This window comes from Lepus europaeus, chromosome 14, assembly GCF_033115175.1.
Source record: "Lepus europaeus isolate LE1 chromosome 14, mLepTim1.pri, whole genome shotgun sequence".
Classification (NCBI taxonomy): Eukaryota; Metazoa; Chordata; class Mammalia; order Lagomorpha; family Leporidae; genus Lepus; species Lepus europaeus.
In genome coordinates, this window is record NC_084840.1 from 52,762,520 (window position 1) to 52,783,068 (window position 20,549).

Sequence of the window (20,549 nt, forward strand, 5' to 3'; positions counted from 1 at the left end):
GGATCCAGAGATAAACATAGCCAGGCTCAAAGGAGCGCTGTTTAGCCCAGCAGGGAAAACCCCTGCATCCCACATCAGAGGATCTGATATTCGTGATTCCAGCTTCCTGCTAATGCAGACCCTGAGAGGCAGCAGGTGATGGCTCAATTGACTGAGCCCCTGTCACCCACATGAGAAAGCTCTCTCACACACTCTTTCTCTTTCTCTCTTTCCCTCTCAAATAAAAAATAATGTGAAAAAGTAGTTTTAAAGATAAATATGGCCAGACATTAGTTAAGGTGATAAAAACAGATTTTATTCAATAACTAGTAACAGTAGGGGAAAGAACTGAGCCTCATTTCAATTTGTGCAGGGGTCAGTGGACATTTTAAAGAAAGAACGAGGGATGGAGGCAGTAATGGGTGGTGGGCAGGGGTGGGAACCTCCGCAGAGTCAGGGAAATGAAAAATGTCAGGAAGTGGGAAGAAGGAGTTGGTTCATGTGAAACCCATCTCAGTGTGCTCTCTGGTGTTTATTGAAGTTAGGCTCCTACCCCCCCCTCAACCGCCGCCACCACCACAGAGGCTGGGGGGCAGGGGCCCCATCTTCAGGTGTTGCTGGAGGGAAAAGAAACATAAAACCTTTAGGCAGACTTGAGTTTTTTGCAGGCAGGCACTGTAAGGAGACCAGAGTCATCCTAAGGATGTGGCCTTGAGCTGCTACGAAGTATGTCCATTTCTGTTTAAGTCTTTGTAGACCAAAGACAAGATCTGGTAGAGAAGAGTGGTCCAAGGAGGCTGGCTAGGGTTTGGTGGAGCAGAGAGGCATTGCCAGTCTCCAGCACAGCACGTCGTCCTCAAAAAGCACTTATTGAATCAATGAGCAAGTGAAGGAATGAGGAATAGGAGGGCCGTCCCCACCCCATGACCACATGCTGGTGTGAGGAAGGAGTGGGCTAGGTGCTGTGGAAACTGAGAGGCAGTTCTCTCACCCACAAGAACCCCAGGATGGAGGGGACAGCTCAACAGCCCACAGCCCTCTGTCCACATGCCTGTGGCAGTGCCTATGAGAAACTACGCCCCTGGACAATGGAGCATGGCCATGGTGATTCAGAGTCTTCATTGACCTTAACTCAATATCATTGGTTTGAGGGGGAAATGTCAAAAGCACCAGCATCCAGCTGCAATGTGAGTGTGTTTGCAGCAATAACACACCTGTTGTGTTGAAGACCAGTAAGGAAAACAAGTGGCAGAAAGACGCCCACACTCTTCATTTGTAAGGTCAACTAGATTTACTCCTGTGATAGGCTCCACCAGCCCTGGTCGTTACTGACACTCAGCTGTGAGAAACCTCTGTGCTGGGCAGTGAATGTAAGCAAGGAGGATGGACAATAGCTCACACTCCAGGGCATCTGAGACTTGGTTAACCTGAGTGATTCCAGAGATAAAAGAAAGGAAATGTGTAGAACAACACAATAACTGTTCCTACATACTGATGAACACCTTTTGCTCAAGGTAGAAATTAGTTCCTGTGAAGATTTTTGGCTATTTGCATGTTGATTACCTGGATTATTTATTTATTATAAAAGATGAAATGGTTCCCGGGAAACTGTGATGGATGAAAGAAGAAAACAGTAGTGACAGCTTTATGAGGCAGGCAAGGACCATGCTCTAGCATCTAAATTACGGCAGAGTCAGTCCTTGTAGGAGTGAGGCAGAAACTCCACAACCCCTTTCAGAGCAAATATTCTTGGAAAAGCAAATGCAAGAAATCCCAATAGTCAAGTTTTTCACTAAAAAGTCACAGCAGGGGACAAAGAAAATATTGGATGGCTTGTTCAAGAAATGAGTCCAAAAGCTGAAAGTTGGCCAAGCTAATATGGAGAGCTAAACAAGACTGATCCCCAGCCTCCACAAGCTCAGAGAAGGAGAGAAATACACTCAAACAGTTTCAGCAACTGTCAGAGGGGATGGCGGGCAGTATTCCATCAGAATTGGGCTGAGGGTCATGAATCTATGATCAAATAAGTATGAGGAACAATGGGTTAAATCCATATCAACAGGCTTTTGGTTTGCATCTCGTGTTTTTCTTGTGACTCTTCTATGAGCTTTTAATAAACTAGTGCACACTATGGATCTTTAAAGGGGGTACTAGAACACAGGGATGTGAGAACTGGATATGGAGGAGAGTGTGTGAGGACATACGGGGAAGGGTGTGGGTTGGTGCTTTAGGTTAGTGATTCTCAGTCTCACTCTGAATCAGCTGGGATGCTTTTTGAAGATACAGATACCCAGGCCTCACAACTATGCTTTGCCCTCAGGATTATTCACTTTGTCTGAGATGGGGCCTTAGCCTCTGCGTTTTGAGATTTTCCAGGGAGAAGTCAGAGTTCAAAACCCTGTGCAGGTGGTGAGGAGCAACCCAGGGGTTTAACTGGACAGGCATTCTTCTTCCCTCCTGCCTATCCCCTTCCATTCCGTGAGTTTTTGAGCCAACATTTGAGCTGCACCTGCATGCCATGCATCGTGCAAACACTGCAGATGAGCTGTGAAGTAGACGCCTGTCCTCCTGAAGCTGACTTGGAGTAGAAGAACCTGAGATTTAACAAACACGTGCATGGGATGGTGATGAGTGCTCCAGAAAGAGCCCGAGCCTCATGGGGAGTGCACATCTCTTCTCAATTTCCTGTTCAGTGAACTCAACTATGATATCAAAGGTTACTCTGCTGAAACTGGAAACTACTGCACTCAGGGCTTTTGTTTTCTGAGAACTGGTTTACTACTTCTTAGACTATATAGTAATTTGAAATGCACTGTGTGTGCAAAAGACATACCAGACTCATTTTCAGCTGATTCTTGTATGCTCAGTCATTATAACCTCATCCTAAGAGGCTTTGATAAACCAGCTCCCTTGGGAACCTCCTACGTAGTGACAAAGGAGAAGTGGATAGAAGGCCTGAGTCCTGCTGAGGCTGATGTGTGATTCTGGCTCTCTTTGGGAGTAGCAGACATACTGATTTCTTAGAAGGAAAAAGAAATTATGTTGTAGAAAGCCCACACACTGCAGAAGAGGGAGAATGGGCCCTTGTTTTGGCATTTAGGAAAAATATACATAGAAAGGAAAACAAAGTCTTGGATAAGTGTTGACAAAGAACTTTGGTTGCAAATAAATCTAGAGCAGTCCTTGGCATTCAAAGACTTGACTGTTGCATTTTGGTTGTTTGTAAGCACACTTGACATCCAGTGGTGTAGATAGATGGCTTGTGCTAAGAACAGAGCTGAAAGAATCATCAAACACCTAGCAGCCTCCTCTGGGCACTGACAGAACCAAGCAGATGGCCTGAGGACTGTGGCACAGCACTATTGCCGGGTTCTGATGAACATGGATCCCACTTAATCCTCCCTACCACTGTGCAAGCAAGGTAGGGTATGCCCATTTCACAGAGGCAGGAGCTGAAATATTTAGGTAGACATTATCACCATCTATGGTCATTTAAGAGATCTGAGGACATAAATGGTAAGAATTCAAAGGTCTATGGTATATACCATAGTAAGTGGAAGTGTTGAACTGTTGATCTGAGAGACTGTACATAGTCATTTTTAAAACTTAGTCACTTTTTATTTATTTTTATAACAACTTTTAGTACATATTTACTTAAGAAAATTGGTTTAAAAAAGAATGACAGAAATAATTTTCAAAATTACTTGCAATGCCAACTGCACTATTACAGTTTTGTGGCAAATCTCACTATTTAAAATGGATATCCTCATATGTGATCATATTTCCGAGTAAATGTTTATCTTGGGTTTGTTTTTTTTAAAAGATTTTATTTCTTTATTTGAAAAGTAGATTTACAGACAGTGAGAAGGAAAGACAAAGAGAGAGGTCTTCCATCCACTGATTCACTCCCCACATGGCTGCAATGGTCAGAGCTGAGCCTATCCTTAGCTAGGAACCAGGAGCTTCTTCCAGGTCTCCCACGTGGGTCTGCTTGAGCATCCATTACTGCTTTCCCAGGCCATTAGCAGGGGAAATGGATCAGCAGTGGAGCAACCAGGACTTGAACCAGCACCCATATGAGATGCCAGCTCCGCAGGCAGAGGCTTAACCTACTATGCCATAGTGCTGGCCTCCAATCTTGGGTTTTGCAAAGCGTGTGAGTTGTTCTTCGTGAAAGCCTTACTGAGTTACCCACTCAATTCACTAACTCATATTAAAATTCAATTTTTATTTTTTTTAAGGTTTATGTATGTATTTATCTGAAATGTAGAAAGAGAGATCTTTCTGGTTCACTGTTCAAATGGCTGGAACAGCCAGAGCTGGACCAGGCAAAAGCCAGGAACTCCATCTGAGTCTCTCATGTCGGTGGCAGGGGCCCATCTTCCCCTGCCTAAGCAGATGTATTAGCAGGGAACTGGATTGGAAGCAGAATAGCCAAGACTTGAACCTATGCTTTGATATGGCATACCAGCATTGCAAGCAGCAGCTTAACCTGCTATAGCACAATGCTGGTCCCCAGTGTTGCCTACTACACTCACAGTTATGCAACGATCACATTTATTTTTTAAATATTTTTAAGACCACAGACAATAAACCCATTTCCATGAGCAGTTACCACCCAAATCTCCCTTTTCCTTGTTCCCTGGCAGATAGTATTCCACTTTTTCTTTCTCTATAGATCTACCAATTTTATATATTTTGTGTAAGTGGAATAATAAAATACGTGACCTTTTATATCTGGTTTCTTCCACTTAACAAAATGCTTTCAAGTCCCACCTACACTGTAGCATATATCAGTGTTCCTCTGTTTGCAAGGCTCAACAATCATCCCCTATAAGTAAATACCATTATATTTTTACCAATGGTGAATACTATTTGGTATCCAGTCATCAGTTGATGGGCATTTGGGATTTTTCCACTTTGAGTTATTATGAATATTGCAGCTATGAAATTCATGTCCAGGTTTTTATATGCTCTATTTTTTTTTCATTTTCTTGGACATTTAAATAGGAGTGGAATTACTTGGTAGTAAGGTACTTTTGCTTAATCTTCGAGGAAATGACAGACTGTTTGCCAAAGTGACTGAACCATTTTACATTTTCACCAGCAGTATATGAGGATTCTAATTTTTCTATATCCTCTCCAACAGTTATTATCTGCCTCTTTTAGTCTAGCCCTCCTAATAGATATGAAGTGATATCTCACTGTATTTTTAATTATTTATTTATATTAGTTAATAATGAATGTATACATTTATGTGAAGTATAATGTTTTGATATATGTATACATTGTAGAAAGAGTAAATCAAACTAGTTAACATATCGATCAACTCACTAATATCTTGTATGAGTGTGTGTGTGTGTGTGTGTGGTGAGAATGATAAAAATCTATTACTGCTTCAGCAATTTTGAAATCTACACTACATTATTATTAACTTAAGTCCTCATGCCCCAAATAACCAAAGCAACCTTAAGCAAAAAGAACAAAGATGGAAGCATCACTTACCTGATTTTGAAATACATTGTAATTAAAACAACATGATACTGGCATAAAAACAGACATATTAGCCAATGGAACAGGATAGAAAGCCCAGAGATAAACCCAAGTAATTACAGAGAATTGATTTTTGACAAAGTTACCAAGAACACACAAAGAGGAAGAACAGTCTTCCACAAACAATGGGAGATCTGTGTTTCTACACATGGAAGAGTGAGATTGTATCATCATCTCACAAGATGTTCAAAAAATAAACACAAAATGGATTAAAGATTGAAAGACTAATAGGAAAAAAGCACAGGGAGAAAGTGCTACAATATCAGGGCTGGGGTTGTAGCACAGTGGGTTAAGCATCTGCTTGCAATGCCAGCATCCTATATCAGAGTGCACGTTCAAGTCTCAGTTCCAATCTACTTCCTGCTAATGCTCCTGGGAAGGCAGCAGAAGATGGCCCCTGCCACTCACTTGGGCCCCTTCCACCCATGTGGGAGACCCAGATGGAGTTCCAGGCTCCTGGCTTTGGTCTGATCCAGTCCTGGCTGCTGTAGCCATTTTGGTAGTGAACCAGCAGATGGAAGATCTCCGTCTCCCCACCATCACCACTACTTCCTGTCTCTCCTACTCTCTCTAGCACTGTACCTTTCAAATAAATAAACAAATTTTTGAAAAAAAGAAGTGAAGAAGATTCCACAACACTGATCTGCAATGATATTGATATGACCCCCAACAACACAGTTGCAAAACTAGAAACAAATGGAACTACATCAAACTAAAAAGCTTCTACACAGCAAAAGAAAAATTGACAAAGTGAAGAGATAACCTGTTCAAATTGAGAGAAAATACTTGCAAACCATAAAAGAAATAAGGAGCCAATATCTAAAATATTTAAGAAACTCAAACAACTCGGTAGTAATACAATAAATAACCTAATTAAAAATGGGCAAAAAATCTGAACAGACAGTTCTCAAAAGAAGATACACAAATAGTTGTCATCAGGGAAATGCAAGTTTAAATCACAGTAAGATATCACTTCACACCTGATAGAATCACTGTTATCAAAAAGATGAATGATAGCAAGTATTGGTGAGGGTGTGGAGAAATGGGAACCCTGCTAACCTGTTGGTGGGACTGTAAATTAGCACAGATGTTACAGAAAATGGAATGGAGGTTTCTCAAAAAACTAAAAATAGAATTACAATGTGATACAGTAATCCGTTTTCTGAGTGTACATCCAAAGGAATTGAAATCAGTATGTCGAAGAAATATCAGCATTCTCATGTTTATTGCAGTTTTGATTTGTATTTCCTTGATGGCTATTAAGGTATACATCTTTTCAATGTGTTTATTGGACATTTATAGATCTTCTTGGGACAAATATTATTTTAGATTATTTTCTCATTTTTATTGAATTGTTGGCCCATTTATGGTTGAATTTTATGAGTTCTTTATATATTAGTTACAAATTACTCACCAGATATATAATTTGCAAATATTTTCTCCCAATCTGTTGATTGTCTTTTCACTTTTCGATCCTTAGAAACATATGCTGAGTTCTTGATGGAGAATTTGCCGTGGTGCCTAATGTTTACTTTTCTAGCAAAACATCCTTACAGCCTTAGCAGGTGCCCTAACTCACCTGTCATCTTCCTGAACACTTCCATAAGGAGTGCTCGCATTGCTCTTTAGTTCTTAGAAGCAAATATTTTTTTTCCTAGAGGCACAGTTTCCTCTCCTTAAAACAGTCCCTTTGAAGGCACTATAAATTTCCTGAGTCTTGTCCAAAGTTTAAAATTTAAGTCCAATAAGGGTGGACTCTCTTCTACCTCCAGAAGAGTCTCTGAAATGCAGGCAGTTCCCGTGCATCTGAAATACCCTCGGCTTCATAGCAGCTGCAGCTGTGAGACAGACCTCATCTTTTTGGCTGTCCGTGCACTTCTGGAGGTATATTTAGGTTGCTTCTGTATTCCCAGAATAGCCATGGTTCTTTGTTTCTCCAGTGTCCTTTTAGTTTTGTTCCTTCCTGTGTAGTTGAGGGTAACAGATTAAATGATTTCCAAAATCCTTTCCAGCTCGGAGAGTCTATGCTCTTATGATGTTGGGTCTTCCTTTGCATGAGCACAGTGTGTAATATGTAGTTACATCCCAAGTCCACTAGCAAGCAGGACTGAACCATTCCCAAACTGCAGAAGATTCTCCACAGCTGTAAATTGGTTCAGGTTTGGGTACTCTGAATCCCATTTATTTGATCATTATTATTTAAATTGAGAAATTTCTTACAAATTAATGTGTACTTGGATGAGGATAAACTGTGCTTACCTGTATCATTTTTAGGCAGAGTTATAGATAAATATTGCACAATGAAAGTGATTCTTGACTCCAGTTTTGTTAACATGTTAAACTTCAACTAGTTCCCAAGATAGTTGAGTTAAATGATTTGTGGCTCATTTTGTCCATCCCATTAATGAGTCAAATAATGCTTTATATCCCAGGGGTGAAGCGTGCCTTAAGTTCTGAGAATACCATTGCCAGAGACAGATTTTCAAGTTACAGTCGTCCTCCGTATACTAGATGTCTTAGGTTGCTACAATCCCAAATTAGAATATTGCTATCAATAGAACATTCGATGCCTGCTCACTTTAAATAAGCAATCAAGGTTAAAACAAAAATCAGTGAACTTCTCCTGTGAGTATTTCCACAAAGTCAGCTCAGTATGGGTTGTTGCAAGGTCATGAGAGAGCAAGCCAGAGAGCAGAAAAACAAGAAATGAATGGGTGTCTGCATAGTAGTTTTCTTTTGATGGTGTTTTTAATCTGTGGTGGGTTTTTTTCTTTGTAGTTTTACAAAAATAATTTGTTTCATAAAAGGGGTTAAGGTGTGTGCAAATGGAGAGAATGTTTTTCAACAGTGGTTAAAAAAAAAAAAAAAGATGAGAGAAGAGTGAGGGATGTTGAATTAATCCACACTGAGAAATGTTTCTATTAGTAAACAGTATGTCCTGGGCATACACAAGCCCATTCATAAAAACTGTGTTGGATAGCAATTTCTGACCAGCGTCCTGAAGTGGATGCAGTGGTTGTCCTGCCGGAAGGGATACAACAATGGATTGTGGGGCCTCTCTGCTGTTCTCACCAACATTGTGCAGGAGTGCCGACCTCCTTCGTGGGCTGCAGACCTCTGTATTTCAAGTCCCCTGGCATTCCAAAGTTCCAGGGACCTCAGAATTTGGCCTGGAAGCAAGGAGATGGTTCATGCTCCTAAGACAGACCCTTAGCTTTTTTACTCATGCACACTCAACAGCAAAATCAAAAGAAAAGATGGGGAGGAGCATAAGGAAAGGCTGCAGCGAGACTGGAGCAAAGTCAGAAGACTCCTAAAGAAGCAGTAGGAAAGCAGATTTTCTTGCTAAACCACCAATAGAGAAATGCATGCAGATAGGTAAGCAATCCATGACTCTGATTAGCTCAGAGCTTCACTTGTCCATTCCTTTGCTCCTGCAAGAAGAAATCAGTGCTGTTGGAAGTAGCTTTCACATTCTCCTTTCTCTATGTATCATCACCAGCACGTTTTGATCATTTATAGAACAAAAATGAAAAAAATGCATTCAAGAAAATAAAACGCTTTAAATGTAGAAAATAGAAGTTTACACTGACTTTTTAAAAAAGATTTATTTATTTCAAAGGCAGAGTGACAGAAGAGAGAGTGGGAGAACAAGAGTGTGAGAGAGATACAGAGATTGAGAGAGAGAGAGAGATCCATCTTCCATCCACTGGATCACTTCCCAAATGACCACAACAGCTGGGGCAGAGCCAGGCCAAAGCCTAGAGCCTGGAACGCCATCCAAGTCTCCTACTTGGGTGGTAGGGGCTCAACTACTTGATCCATCTTCCACCTCCTTCCCAGGTGATTATCAGGGAGCTGGATGGGAAGTACCAGCACCGATACAGGTCGCTGGTTATGGAGCCACTATGCTGGCCCATACATTGGCTTCTTTTTTTTTTTTTTTTTTTTTTTTGACAGGCAGAGTGGACAGTGAGAGAGAGAGAGACAGAGAGAAAGGTCTTCCTTTACCGTTGGTTCACCATCCAATGGCCACTGTGGCCTGTGCACCACACTGATCCAAAGCCAGGAGCCAGGTGCTTCTCCTGGTCTCCCATGTGGGTGCAGGGCCCAAGGACTTGGGCCATCCTCCACCGCACTCCCGGGCCACAGCAGAGAGCTGGCCTGGAAGAGGGGCAATCAGGACATAATCTAGCACCCCGACTGGGACTAGAACCCGCGTGCCAGCACCGTAGGCGGAGGATTAGCCTATTGAGCCGCGGCGCCGGCCCCAGTACATTGATTTAGATTTGAACATAAACACACCTCTAAAAAAGATGAGGTGGAGGTAAAGAATGACTTTTAAAATATGGACCTGGAGTAGGTATTTGGGGTGGTGGTTAAGACACTGCTTGAGATGCCAACATCCATATCACATGTGTGCTTGAAGTCCCAGTTTCTGCTTTGGATTCCAGCTTCTTGCTCAGATGCACCCTGGGAGGCAGCAGGTGATGGCACAAGTCCTGGGTTCTAAAAACTCATGTGGGAGACCTGGATTGAGTTTCCGGCTCCTCACTTCAACCTATCCCAGTCCTGGCTGTTACAGCCATTTAGGAAGTGAACCAGTGGATAAATGACCTCTCTGCTTCTCTCTCACTCTCTCTCTCTTCCCCTCCCTCTCTCTTTGCCACTATCTCTACCTCTATCCCTGTCTCTATCTCTCTGTCTTTCAAATAAATGTTTTAAAAGAAATAAAAAATTCAAATATGAACCTAAAAGATTATATCAAAATATAAATTGTTTAAATATTTTAAAAGAAAAAACAATTTTACCATCGTCTTATGTGTTCCTGTTCATAAAGATTTTCTCATTTTTAATTATTTTTAAATTTTTTTAGAGGTAGATAGAAAAAGAGAGCTCCCATGTGCTGGTTCACTCCCCAAGTGCCCACAGCAGCACTTGGGGACAGTTTGATGGATGTGGCTTAAAGCTGGTCCCAGCCAAGACTGGGAGAAAAGGCCACTCAACTTTTGCAGGTAGCGGGATTTGTCTGTAGAGAAATTCTGAACAATCACACAACATTAAGTGGGAAGAGGACCATCAGTACACACAGGGTGGGAGTAGAGCCATTGGTGGTAGAGTAGAGGCTATGGTTACAAAGGAATGAGGCCCAAGTGGGCTAGATACAGAGGACACAGTTGTTATTAGAGAACCTAAGAAACGTGCTAAGCTACAAATAAGTTTTCTGATTGAGAGGCAAATAGAACCTGACATAATAATAATAATAATCAGGTGGGCTTTAAAGCATTGTAAATTATGAGGCTCAGACTCATCTATCTCTTCATATAGCCTACATCCTAAGGGAGGTGTGAACCTCCTTGGGAAGGCACCCTGTTGACTTCCATTACCTAGCTGGCCTGGGAGGAGAGCTGGCCAGGTAAAGGCATGTGGCAACTCCAACAGGAAATATACAGCTCTGCCTGCAGTGTTACTGACCCTATTTGGCCATCTCCTCAGCAGCAGTGGTCACCTTGGAAGCTGGACTGAGTGAAGGGCTTTTCAGCTTAGAGCCAATAAGATCTGTGGCTCTGACCTGGGCGTCCTTTGACTCCAGGGCAGGTCCATTTCCAGTGATCCAACTCTTGGCTGACAGAGCTGCCAGGGCTCTTCATAGCTGACTTCTGCTGAAGCCCAGGCTTACCACACTGAAAGTCACTGCAGTAGACTGGCCTGTTGAGGACCTCCTCATTTTTAATTAGCATTTGTAGTTCAATGTATTTGTATTTAAAGCCCCTTAAGCCTTAAGCTATTATTAAGCATTAAGATTAGTCTCAACCTGAACTCCCAGAGAACTGAACTTCTAAAATCGACAATCTTATCTTGTGGAGAAGTCTCAAGGAGAAAGTGAATGAATCACTATTTTTATTTGAGGTAGTTAGAGAACACAAACATTTAAAACCTAATTGGAGGCCGGCGCCGTGGCTTAACAGGCTAATCCTCCGCCTTGCGGCGCCGGCACACCGGTTCTAGTCCCAGTCGGGGTGCCGGATTCTATCCCGGTTGCCCCTCTTCCAAGCCAGCTCTCTGCTATGGCCCAGGAGTGCAGTGGAGGATGGCCCAAGTCCTTGGGCCCTGCACCCCATGGGAGACCAGGAGAAGCACCTGGCTCCTGCCTTCGGATCAGCGCGGTGTGCTGGCTGCGGTGGCCATTGGAGGGTGAACCAACGGCAAAAAGGAAGACCTTTCTCTCTGTCTCTCTCACTATCCACTCTGCCTCTAAAAAAAAAAAAAAAAAAAAAAAAAAAAAAAAAAACCTAATTGGAAACCTGTTCAGTTTTTTGGAATATCTATTATATAGACAGATATAGATAATATATATACTCTTAGATATTGAATGACAAGACTATGTGACATGTTTATATAAAGAGCATGTTGGATATAAGGTGCATGCCTTGTTTTTCCTTCTTAGACTTTTCTCTGTTGTTCAATAATGTTTTATAGGCTATACTATATTCTTTCATGTAAATACACCATACTTCACTTCCCATCTCTTTCTTGGTGAATATCTAGGTTGTGTGCAATCTATAACTAGTATTACAACTTGGATGATCATATTGGTAATATATCTGTATTGATATCAGATTATTTCTTGAGGAAAAATATCCTAAAATGGAAATAGTGGATCATAAGCTACAAAATCTTATTTTTAAGGACTTTTATATATATTGACAACTTTCAGAAAAGGCATGCCAATTTTTACTGTCAGCAGTACATAAAATTCCCAAGGATAATCATCTTAAATCAAAATTGACAAAAGTACAAGAACAGATTTGAATGAGCTGATTTCAAAAGGTTCCCTTGAGAGGGAACATCATTACTGTGTTGATGTGCTGTGACAGCTGAGCCTGGTTCCCCGGCTGAGTGCTCCGGGCTGCTCGCAGTCGCCAGGGCTCTAACACATGGCTTCATATACACTCAGGGGGAACCCTGGCAAGCCCACTTCTGTCAAAGGGCCTGAGGAGTTACTTGTGAGAAAGTACTTTGGGAATCCACAAGCCAGAAATACTCTGACACCAGCTAGATAATTTTAGGAACAAACTATGTATACATTTAGCCCTCTAAGCCCTGTCAGGATCTCCAGAGAAATCATGGGGACTAAGTGACCTCTTGTCCTGTATGTACCAGGCCAGCCTTGGGGAAAAATATGACCCACACCAACTCAATCAGGAGTAGATGTACCTCCAGACGTCTAGCCTCTTTCTTGTCCAACATTAGCAGACCCTCTTTCTCAACCCCACAATGAAGAACATCCTTGCCCTCAGCAGAATATTGGTTGGTTAGCTTTGCAAAAAGTGAGGTATGTTGCCCAAACATTACAGGGCATTTCTCTCTCTCTCTCTCTTTCTCTCTCTCTCTCTCTCCTTGTGTCTTTCACTCACACTTCTGTTGACTAGTGCAGTTTCTTTTTTTTTCACTACAAAAACTTTATTTTTTATTAGAATAGAGTACCATCTCAAATCTTGCCTACAGAAACAAAGCAAAGAAACCCAGAACAAAAAAATGGAGCCACTTCACTCACTTCAAGACCTATATACATGTAAGCTGTTTTCTGTGTGTTTTTTTTTTTAATTTTTTTTTGCTTTTTTATAAGCATTTAAATTTTTTTTAAAAAATAAACTCAGTGTTCACATTTGTATAAAGAATGAATAACCCAGTTTCAGGAACCCTGCCCCGGCAGCATAGGGAGGCGGCGCCTCCCCTGCCTGCCTCCAGCCTGCTCGCAGCCGGTGGAAGAGGAGTTGAGCCAGGCCTGTGCTGGCGGGCCCCAGGGCCAGGAAGCTTTCGAGAAAGCAGAGGGGAAGACTAGCTTACCGTGAAACCCTTTAAAAAATATCCATACACTTAAGCGTGCGCCTGTTGAGACGCGGGGAGAACAAGATCTTGGAACGCCCTGGGCAGGCCGCAGGCAGGCGAGCAGGGCCTGGCTCCGCACCTGCAGGCAGGAGACCCACCCGGCTCCCTGCTTCTCTTCGACTCTTTCATCTAAAACCTGTGCCGAGTCTTGGACCGCATGCACAGGGAAGCACGGACGTTCGACTTGTACGCAAAAAAGGTACAAAAACAACTAGAATATAAAAGTTTTGGTAATATAAGGCCATCTGTTCAAGTCCACCTTGGAACCGTGTAACAGATCTTTAAATACTACAGTGAAAAGGCATCTTAATATACTCTTTAAAGACATCTGAAGTAATCTGCTAAGACTAAGTGTAAAACAAAACAAAACAATACAAAAACCCATTCCCTTTGAGGGCACTTTGTCCTTCGGAGGGGGCCGGCGGCGGGCGGCGGTCAGTGCTTCAGCCAGGGGTGGGCTTCGATGGAGGCCTTGCTGCGGTCCCCGTAGTCGTAGAGCAGCTCCTCCCCGGCCGCGATGTCCCGCGCGGCGATGAGGATGAGGTGGGGCACGCCGTCCATGTCATGTAGCTTGGTCTGGCAGTTCCCGCACTTGCTGTGGTTGATCAGCCGTCCCAGGCGGTTGGTCTCGCGCGTGGCGTCCACGCAGTAGGTTTTGCTCAGATACTGGAAATAGTACATGTAGCAGCCCGTGGAGGGGTCCTGGGCGTACAGAGCCTCACGCTTCTTGGCATCGGTGATCTCGAGGAGGTCGCCGTGGTACTCCACCACAAAGTCGCCCCGGGAGAACTGCTTGGTGGCAATCACACCCCTGCCTTTGCCGTCGATGAGGTCGATCTTCATCCCTTCTTCCTTCCCGCTCCGGATCAATTCATCTATTCTTTTCCGCTTTTCGGACTGTAGCTCGGCTTTGCTCTTCCTGGAGCTCCTTCGGACAGGGTAGAAATCCGTGAGTTTGCGATTCTGTTGGGTTTTTCCTTGAGCTTTTTCCCGAGGGGTCCGTCTGCCCTTGAGGGGCTTGTTCAGGGCTGGCTTGGCGCCAGCTGCACCGGGAGAGTCACAAGACAAGGCTGGAGTGTTTGGAGGTTCTGCTGCTTCAGGTTTTTGGTTTGGAAAAGGTGCCAGGGGGCCTCTCCTGGCGTCTCTGAGCTTCTGTTCCTCGGACTTCATGGAACTTCGTATGGCGTTCCCACCACTTCTCTTCTCTTCTCGCCTCCTGTAGATCCCGGCTAACGGTCTCCCCAGGCACCTGGCTTCGTAGTGCGCAACGGAGTTGTCATCCTGCAGCGGGGAGCGCACTCCAGAGCACTTGTTCGGGCTCATGTAGGAACAGATCTTGGACTGCCGGGCAAACACATTCTGCAGCCCGGCCAGGCCCATGGCGGCGCGCCCCGCACCCTCGCCCTCGCCGCGGCCGCCGCCGCCGTGGCGGCTGGGCCACCAGTGCCACTGCGGCGCCCCGGGGAAGGGCCGACGGCGCCCCCTTCCCCCAAGGCCTGCTAGCAGGGCCCGGCACCCGCGTGCCGCCGCGGCAGCCCGGGGCAGCCAGGAGCCAGGGACGCGGGGACTAGTGCAGTTTCTTATGAATACATATGGCTCCAAATACCCAGCGTCGGTCACCAGATGTCCTGTGACAACTGAATGTGATAGCTAATGAATAGACACAATCGTTTCTTTAGGGAATTTCCCATTTTCTGCCAATGGGGTCATTTGGCAATCTGTAACATGCAAAATTTTTACTCCCACCCTTTGTGTTCCAGACGATTACAGTGGGCTTGCTCACAATGCTGTGAGGTAATGGTCATAGAATATCAAGCTTTCCTGAGGTGTCATTGACCAGAATGCCCCTTCGTTGTCACTGAACAGAAGCACAGTACCAAAAAGAGAACAGGCACTTCATCAAAGCCTATTCTGCAAAGAATAGCATTCTCCTGAATGCCGGGGAACAGGTAGTACCAGGAATGCTGGACTCATACTCACACTTCCTCCTGCTCCACTCATTGGGGTTTGCTGGACCTCCAGCCTTGCTCTGGAACCAGCCTGGGGAGCAGAAATGAGTGAGAAGCCTGAGACATGGCCTGAGGGCTTCCAGGGAGAAAAACTTGGCCAAGAATCAAACCCACTGTTGTGAGCAGGATGTGCTTTGGGATGGAGAGAGAGGGGTGCACCAATATCCAGAGGAAAGATCCCCCCACCTTCACCCCTAGGAGCAAAAAAAAAAAAAACCCTGACCAAGATTTCAAGAAAGTAAACCCAGCAGGAAGAGGATTTTAGGACCTAGAAGTCCAGAAAGCTACCCCTAACTGAGCAGGTAGCAGAAGATACTTCCCAAGAGGTTCTGCCAGCACAGGGTGACATTATGGGGGCCTGTTATTTCCTAGAGACATGATCCTAACCAAGGAGTCAGGGATGTGTGCCAGGTCCTTGGGCTAAGCAAAGAAGCCAGCTGGGATCAGGGTTCCTGAGAACAGGGTGCCCAGAGGTAGTCCATACCAAGGACATTCTCTTTGTGCAAGATCCTTTGTGGAGGGGCAGGACTTAACTGGTTCCTGAAGGGCCATTTCCAGGGCTGATTCCGGAAGCTGAGCCTGACACCACCTGCCCCTGCCCCCAGGTTCCTGGCAAGTTCTTGTTCTTTCCGCCCTCATGACTTTCCATCCATTCATTGATTCAGTGGTGATTGTTGAGCCCCTGTTCATGGGCTAGAGTCTGCCTGGGAGGACTGACCACCCAGCAGGAAGCCGCAGCAAATGCACAGATAACTGCAGGGCAAGGCAGAAGGTGATCGCTGCCTTCAGAGGAGCAAAGGGCAGATACACGGTGCCTATCCCAGCAGGCAGGGCTCCCGAAACCCCACCTACCCAGCCTGGAGCCTCCGTGGTCCTCATGGAAGGAGACACTGCCCAAGGGTGCTAGCCAGCACTGTGTGCAGGAGTAGCTAAGGAGCAGCCAGGACCTTCTCAGTCCCCTTGATTCACCCTTGGGAACAAACACAAGCCAGGGAAGTCGCCTCCTGGCATCGGCAAAGATCTGATTTAGGTCAGTATTCTAGTTCCCACTCCGCAGAGGAGGAAGAGTGGGGGAATCTGACTGGAGGCCAGCTGTGGTCGATGAGTCATCCGGAACACTAGCAGGCAGCTATTTCTGAACTAAATGGCATCACATCTCTCTCCTCACCTTGAGTCCAGTGCCCCAGTCTTCAAAAGACACTTTCTCTGAGATCAAGCCGGGGAGTGAGGCAGAGACGTGGTTTAGAGCAGAAGGGAATCTGCCAACACGGCTTCATCATGCCTGTCCCCGTGTGGGCGGACAAGGACAGGGGGAGAAGAATGAAGCAGACAAGACAGTTCTAGAAAACCCCAGGATTCTGGGTCCTGGTAATACACCTGCTCATTCCTTCCTCCTGTTCTTCCTTCCTTCGTTCCTGCTTTGAGCACCTACTTTATAAGTGTTTGGGGCACTAGAGATACCAGAAATCAGAGATAGCCTCTCCCCATAACAGACCCGAGAGGGACAGACTGAGCCTAATGTCCCACGTGTACTGGGTCTTACTCATTGCTAGGTACTGTGATAAAAACTTCACGTGTATTAATTCTTTTCATCTTCATAGCAGCGCTATAATGTAGATACTATTATCATGTACATTTTAAAGATGAGATAGCTGAGCCCGGAGAGATTGAACAGCCTGTCCAAGTGAAACCAGGTATTTATAAGCAGCATCCTCCTGCTGATTCACTCTGTGGAAAAGAGTTTGTGAAACCGACATATTTGTTTCCTGAGGTAGGAAGGGAATCTCAATTCTCTGCTACCTACTACCCAGTATTGATCCCACCACACCACCATTCTCTGTGCCATCCACTCTGCTAGCTCTCTTGACTATTCCCAGAAAGGCGACCCCAGCCTCCCCTAGTTGTCACTCCCAGCAGCTCTCTCCTGGCTATGCTGCTGTCTCAGGGCAGCTGGCCCTGCTCAGACCCTGTGTGCCTGTGGCTTGGTCCTCCAGAGAACCCGGTACCTGCAGCTGAGCACAGGAATCACAATGGAAACAAACAACTCCCCATTCCCATCCCCTTGTCTCTGCTTTTGTTCATCATGATCCTGACTCTTGGTGCTAGGGTGGCCACAGGGCCAGCTGTTGCCTCATCCTCATGGGACAGCCCTGGGGGTATTTGGAGTGGCCCGCCCCTCAGTGTCCTGTCCCTAACTGGAGTTCTCCAACCTTTCCTCCCTAGAGAAAGAGGACAGGGACTAGTGGGACCCTAATGAGCCTGAGTGTGTCCTCTGAAGCACCTTGCTGCCTGGGGAAGAAGAGACAGCATGGGAGGAAGGGGAAGGTCATCAAGGGCCTGTCTGATGGTTCTTATTTCCCTGCCCTTGCACTTGGAGTTACTGAGAAGGATATCGATGATTCCTGCCGGCTGGGGGGATGAGCTGCCCAGTGCATGGCGCTCCATTTCTTTGCCACCATGAGACTTTCTGTCATGTAGGAAATGCCAGTGTGTGTTCTACTCTAAAAGCTTCTGGACTGACATATTTGGGAGAAACTTCATTTCTGGTCCCTGGAACCACTTTAAATGATTATTTTTAAACCCTGGTAACCATGAAAATAATTTGTTATTCTTACTCTTTAATATTGTGGAGAACTATAAAATGGTGCTGATATTTCAGAGTGAATTAATTGAAGTGACTTGTTGTCTAACTATTGAAAACCACAGTTCGATTTTCAGATTTTTATTATTTATTTTGAACCAACCAAGTAAAGATCTTCATATAACTTACAACAGATGTACTTTTCACAGTATTTTTTAAAAGATTGATTTATTTATTTGAAAGGCAAAGTTACAGAGTTGGGGATGGGGGAGACAGACAGAGAGAGGGAAAGGGACAGAGACAGAGATTTTCCATCTGCTGGTTCACTCCCCAAATGGCTACAACAGTTGGAGCTGGCTCAGGCCAAAGCAAGGAGCCAGGAGCGTCTTCTGGGTCTCCAGTGTGGGTTCAGGGGCCCGATCACTTGGGCTATCTTCCACTGCTTTCCCAGGCACATTAGCAGGGAGCTGGATCAGAAGTGGAGCAACTAGGACTCAAACTAGCACCTATGTGGAATGCAGGAACTGCAGGCGGTGGCTTAACCGGCCACACCACAGCGCCAGTACCACACAGTATTTTTCAAACTATGTGGGTTATGATCCCATGGGTGAGCCATAATAAAAGTCAACTTTTTTGATCATAATAAGCATTTTTATTAATGAACAGAACAGAATAATTTAATAAAGTAGGAATGCTCACATTCCTATTTTATTACTAGTTTCATCAGAAATATATGCATTTGAGTGTCTAAATAAATGGCATGTATGTATACACAAATGTGTGTAGACTTGTGCTTACCTATGTACACACACTTTATATATATATATACATATATATAGCATTATTATTTGTGTACATGCACACACATGCATTCAGACTTATGTGTCAGGATTATGAGGTAAAATATTATTCTCAGTTTTTAGTACTGATATATACTTTACAAATGAAAAATTTTGCTCATTTTATTGTGCACCTTTTGATCATGTAAAAGAACCCCTGACTAAGAAAGCATTTTACTATACACTGTATTTACATAGTTCCTTTTATGAATTTTTTGTGTATTGAATTTATATTTATTCAATGTATGCCTTATTCTAATTAATGTATTTTAATTCATTTTTATTGTTTTCTAAATAAATTATAAAAATTTTAAAATCCAGCTATGGTTTTCAAAAGTCAGGAAACAGAACATGTCAGTTAACCCAGCTAAGTGAACACATTAGTTAACCCAGTCTGAACCTTCAGCACCATATTGCAATTCTTCACAGTATTAATTTACCCTTTTCAGTGTCCAACTTTTCACAAATGTAAAATGAACTTCTGACTGTCCGTGAAGTGAGAAAATCACTTAAAGCAAGTGTCTGCTTAACTAACTCCAGATATTTCCAAAGGATAAGATTCTTTTAAGATTTTTGGAGGCAGTGACAAGACAATTTCATGCCCTCCAAATCTTAAATCCAAACAGGATCTGGAAGATTATCTAGTCACTGGTTTTCTAAACTTTCTTTTAGCAGTAACACTTTTTTTGCAAACCAAATCCAGCGTGGAATCCCAGCTGTGAAAAGCAGAATGGCTTTGCAGAGACCAAGAAGCACAGTTTGAAAATTGTCAGTGGGTCCCAGGCCTCTCATGCCCCAATTAGAAAACTGAGTCCAGAAGAGACCAAATGGCTACTTGAGATGGACCACTTCGAACTGGTGAGTTAGAGTGAAGCTGCTGGCCGCTGTCTAAAGACATCTTCCGTACTGTGTTGATCTGAAGGGAATCCTAAGTACTCCTTAGCCCCAGCAAACAGGTGGGTGCCTTCTTGGAACAGTGCAGTGGGACCATAGACATTCATGTTCTACTATAAGGGAAAGAACAGACCAGCAGCCCCCAGGGAGGCAGAAGCATGAGCCAGTCCAGGAAAGGCCAGACCAGATCATTCAGGCAATGCATGTATGTGATGAGGGTGGGACCTGAGTACAGCCCAAGGGCTGGGAATCCAGAACCAGGGAGGAGAATGGTATGCTTCCAGAACTTGAGAAGTCAGCCATATCCAGCAGAGTACCCATTTCCTGATGATTTGCCCCAGATTGGTCCACTTTCCCTTCCTAAAGGACCACGACTGGGCACTTGCTGTGTGAGTCGCAATGACAAATATAACACTTGGGTGGTAGGAGAAACTGGCCATTTCACTCCTTCCTTGTCCAGGACTCGTCTTTCACTTCCCTTCTCTTTGGTTTGCTCGTGGAAAGTGGAGAGGAGGCAAGAACTGCAGAATACAAGCTTGTGGTCTATACGTTCTGTATCAAAAACGTGTCACCCTCTTATCTACTCAGCAACCCCACCTCAGTGGTCAGACTGTAATGCTGAGAACACAAATCCCAGCCCACTGTTTATAGGTCTGCCAGACCAGACCACTGTAAATGGTCATTAAATAGCCTCTCTGCTCCCCAGCCGCAACACTGAAAAACCAAATGAGAGAGTAGTATTCGGGGTCAACAGCAGGCTTTCTGCCATCTCACACAGCCAAGAAAATCATTGGCCTTTGA

The 20,549-nt window shown here is 44.3% G+C and overlaps 2 protein-coding genes across 2 annotated transcripts in view; one reads left to right on the forward strand and one right to left on the reverse strand.

The window, feature by feature from the left end:
• The window catches only part of SLC35F3 (solute carrier family 35 member F3), a 388,343-nt gene that overhangs the window by 251,518 nt on the left and 116,276 nt on the right, over window positions 1-20,549 (forward strand). The window lies entirely within an intron of this gene.
• On the reverse strand, window positions 13,848-14,835 carry LOC133773321 (N-lysine methyltransferase KMT5A-like). Its single transcript, XM_062210628.1, has one exon. The coding sequence runs from the start codon at window positions 14,803-14,805 to the stop codon at window positions 13,861-13,863; it is 945 nt and encodes a 314-aa protein (XP_062066612.1). The 5' UTR covers window positions 14,806-14,835; the 3' UTR covers window positions 13,848-13,860.